The sequence below is a fragment of the Colobus angolensis genome, unplaced genomic scaffold (assembly GCF_000951035.1).
Source record: "Colobus angolensis palliatus isolate OR3802 unplaced genomic scaffold, Cang.pa_1.0 Scaffold54, whole genome shotgun sequence".
Lineage (NCBI taxonomy): Eukaryota > Metazoa > Chordata > Mammalia > Primates > Cercopithecidae > Colobus > Colobus angolensis.
In genome coordinates, this window is record NW_012118932.1 from 1,244,563 (window position 1) to 1,247,294 (window position 2,732).

Consider the following 2,732-nt stretch of genomic DNA (forward strand, 5'->3'; position numbering starts at 1 on the left):
GTGGCCCAATCTCTGCTCACTGCAACCTCCACCTTCTGGGCTCAAGGGATCCGCCCACCTCAGTCTCCCAGGTAGCTGGGATTACAGGCATGTGCCACACGCCCAGCTAATTAATTGTATTTTTTGTAGAGACAGGATTTCACCATGTTGCCCAAGCTGGTGTAACTCCTGAGCTCAAGCAATCCGCCCACCTCGGCCTCCCAAAGTGCTGGGATTACAGGCATGAGCTACCGTGCCCTGCCAGGTGAGTTATTGTGAGAGCAATTTTTTTTTTTTTGAGACAGAGTTTCGCTCTTGTTGTCCAGGCTGGAGTGCAATGGTGCAATTTCGGCTCATTGCAACCTCCGCCTCCCGGGTCCAAGTGATTCTTGTGCCTCAGCCTCCTGAGTAGCTGGGATTACAGGCACGTGCCACCACGACCGGCTAATTTTTGTATGTTTAGTAGAGACAGGGTTTCACCATGTTGGCCAGGCTGGTCTCGAACTCCTGACTTCAGGTGATCTGCCCGCCTCAGCCTCCCCAAGTGCTGGGATTACAGGCGTGAGCCACGGCGCGTGGCCGAGAGCATTTTTTAAAAGGGTGAAGCGCCGCAGCTGGCAGTTCTCATCGGCCAGAGCGCAGAATGAGTACTGAACATGGGGAAGGGGCTTGGTGGGGTGGGTGATGAGCACGTGAAAGATTTGTAAAAAAAGAAAAGGAGGGGCTGAGAAGGGTAATCTTTTACTTTGAAATTCTACCTGGGGCACTTAGGAGAAGGTCTGCTGTTGAAAGTCACCTCAGCGACTGGGCTAGATTAGCAGCAGAAAAACATTGGATCCTTCAAAGGTTCTACACTTGAATGTTCAAGCAGAGGTGTGCTACAGTGGCAGAACCCTCATGGAGAATCTCTGCTAGGACAGTGCAGAAGGGAATTGTTGGGTGAGAGCACCACACAGAGTCCAACACCGGGGCACTGCCTAGTGGAGCTGTGAGAAGAGAGCCACCATACTCCAGATCCCAGAATGGCTGTACTGTGACAGGATAAAGGCCAGTCTTTAAAACTGAATGATCTCGAAACACTCTGCACCAGTCATACCACCAGTCCCTTTCAAGTGTCTGTGCCTTTAAGGCTGTTCATTCTGTCTAGTTCATTATCTCTTTTTCAGGTGGATCAACTCTGCTTATCCTCGAAAACTTGAAAGAAATTAGTGAGAGAGAGTCACCATCACCATAGTCAGCATAGGTCAACTTCTCTTTACAGGCTTGGGGTTTCTAAAGTTGGACTGGATGTGGAGAAGCTGGATAGCAACCAAAATGACTGAAGGGCTGTGGCGCTGGCACTGGTAAGAATGAAAAGAATTAGGGTTACTGGACTTGGTGAAAAAGACATATAAGGAGAACGGACAGGCGAGTAATAATCAAACACCATGTATCAGAGGGTAGGGAAGGTAGCTGCCGTTCCTTTGTTTTTACTAGAGACTAAGAAATGGATATAGCAAGAAGCTTCAGAAAAGATTTCTTACTACATAAAGGTTCCAAGACATTGGAGTTGACTAAGGGAGTCTGTGAACTTTATTATTTTATTTACTTACCTCATGGAGTTGTTTTGAGAATTATGTATAAAAAATCTGCGTAAATGACCTAGTATAGTGCCTGGTTCACACCGTGACTCAAATGATGGTTATTACTATTCTCTTACTAAGCATTCTTTAAAGGCTGTCGGAAAACTTTTGGGGCCACCTAAGAAATCGTAGTATAATCAAATAATGCTGACATTCTTGTGTGTCAGGGCACAGACCCAAATAATGGGTCTGTGTGTGTGTGTGTCCGAGGTAGGAGCTCACTCTGTCGCCCAGGCTGGAGCACAGCAGTCGATTATGGTTCACCGCAGCCTCGACCTCCCGGGCTCAGCCTCCCAAGTAGCTGGGACCAGAGGCGCACGCCACCACCCTCGGCTAATTTTTCTATTTTTTGTAGCGACACGGTCTCGCAATGTTGCCCAGGCTGGGATGCTGAAATTCTTCCCCTTCCAAGAATCCATCTATAATTATGGCCTCCACGTCATTCTCCCTATTGGAATGTTTGACTAAAACTACATCGCCTTCATCTGTTTACTAAGCGGTGAAGCCAGTGAAGACCACACCTTGTCCAAAAGACGGAAGCAGTTAATTAGCACTCAAATGGCACTCGAAGGTTTGGGCGCGGGGGTGTTCAGTCGCAGCCACCTTACTTTCCGAAGGCACACAGGCACAGACGTGGGGCTAACTGCCGATATTTAGGGAGAACGAGAGGGCCTGACCAGGTAAACACGGCCTCCGCCGCCCAAGCCACACAAAAAGGTGGGGGAGCTAGGAACCGGCAAGCAAGGAAAGAAAAGTTTCATGCGTTGAGTTGGAGTCTGAAGCAAGGACCTAACTGACACAGGGAAACGTCACAGGAAAAGGGGCCCAGGAGAGCAGACGCGGAGCCACCAGACCAGAAAGAGGAAAAGGCACTGGAAAGCAGCATCCAAGCCACCGGCGCCAGCCTCATACCTGCTCTTCCCGCTCCCCTCCTCGGCGCCCAGTGATGACCTCACCCGCCGGCGCCCAATCCCGTCGAGCGTAAGGCGCGAGGCGGCGCAGCCAAACAGTCACATCCGGAGCCGAGAGGAACCGCGAACGAGCTGGGCGTGCGCCCTTGCTTCGTGCCCTCAACCCGCATGGCGGAGCCACTGGCGCGCCGCGGAGAGGCCGGGCGAGTCGGGCGGTTTC

At 50.9% G+C, this 2,732-nt stretch overlaps 2 protein-coding genes across 3 annotated transcripts in view; one reads left to right on the forward strand and one right to left on the reverse strand.

Moving 5' to 3' along the window:
• Window positions 1–2,634, reverse strand: part of WDR53 (WD repeat domain 53) — a 14,775-nt gene extending 12,141 nt beyond the window's left edge. The window contains exons 1-3 of one of the 2 annotated variants that reach the window (XM_011961174.1): window positions 2,514–2,634; window positions 989–1,319; window positions 725–833 (exon numbers count right to left, since the gene is read on the reverse strand). The gene's annotated coding sequence lies outside the window, so the exon portion shown is untranslated. The remainder of the gene's footprint in view (window positions 1–724; window positions 834–988; window positions 1,320–2,513) is intronic. The other variant, XM_011961175.1, reaches the window with a different exon arrangement.
• Window positions 223–2,732, forward strand: part of FBXO45 (F-box protein 45) — a 20,601-nt gene continuing 18,091 nt past the window's right edge. The window contains exons 1-2 of the mRNA XM_011961252.1: window positions 223–244; window positions 2,404–2,582. Of these exons, the coding sequence (XP_011816642.1) occupies window positions 223–244; window positions 2,404–2,582 (201 nt within the window). The remainder of the gene's footprint in view (window positions 245–2,403; window positions 2,583–2,732) is intronic.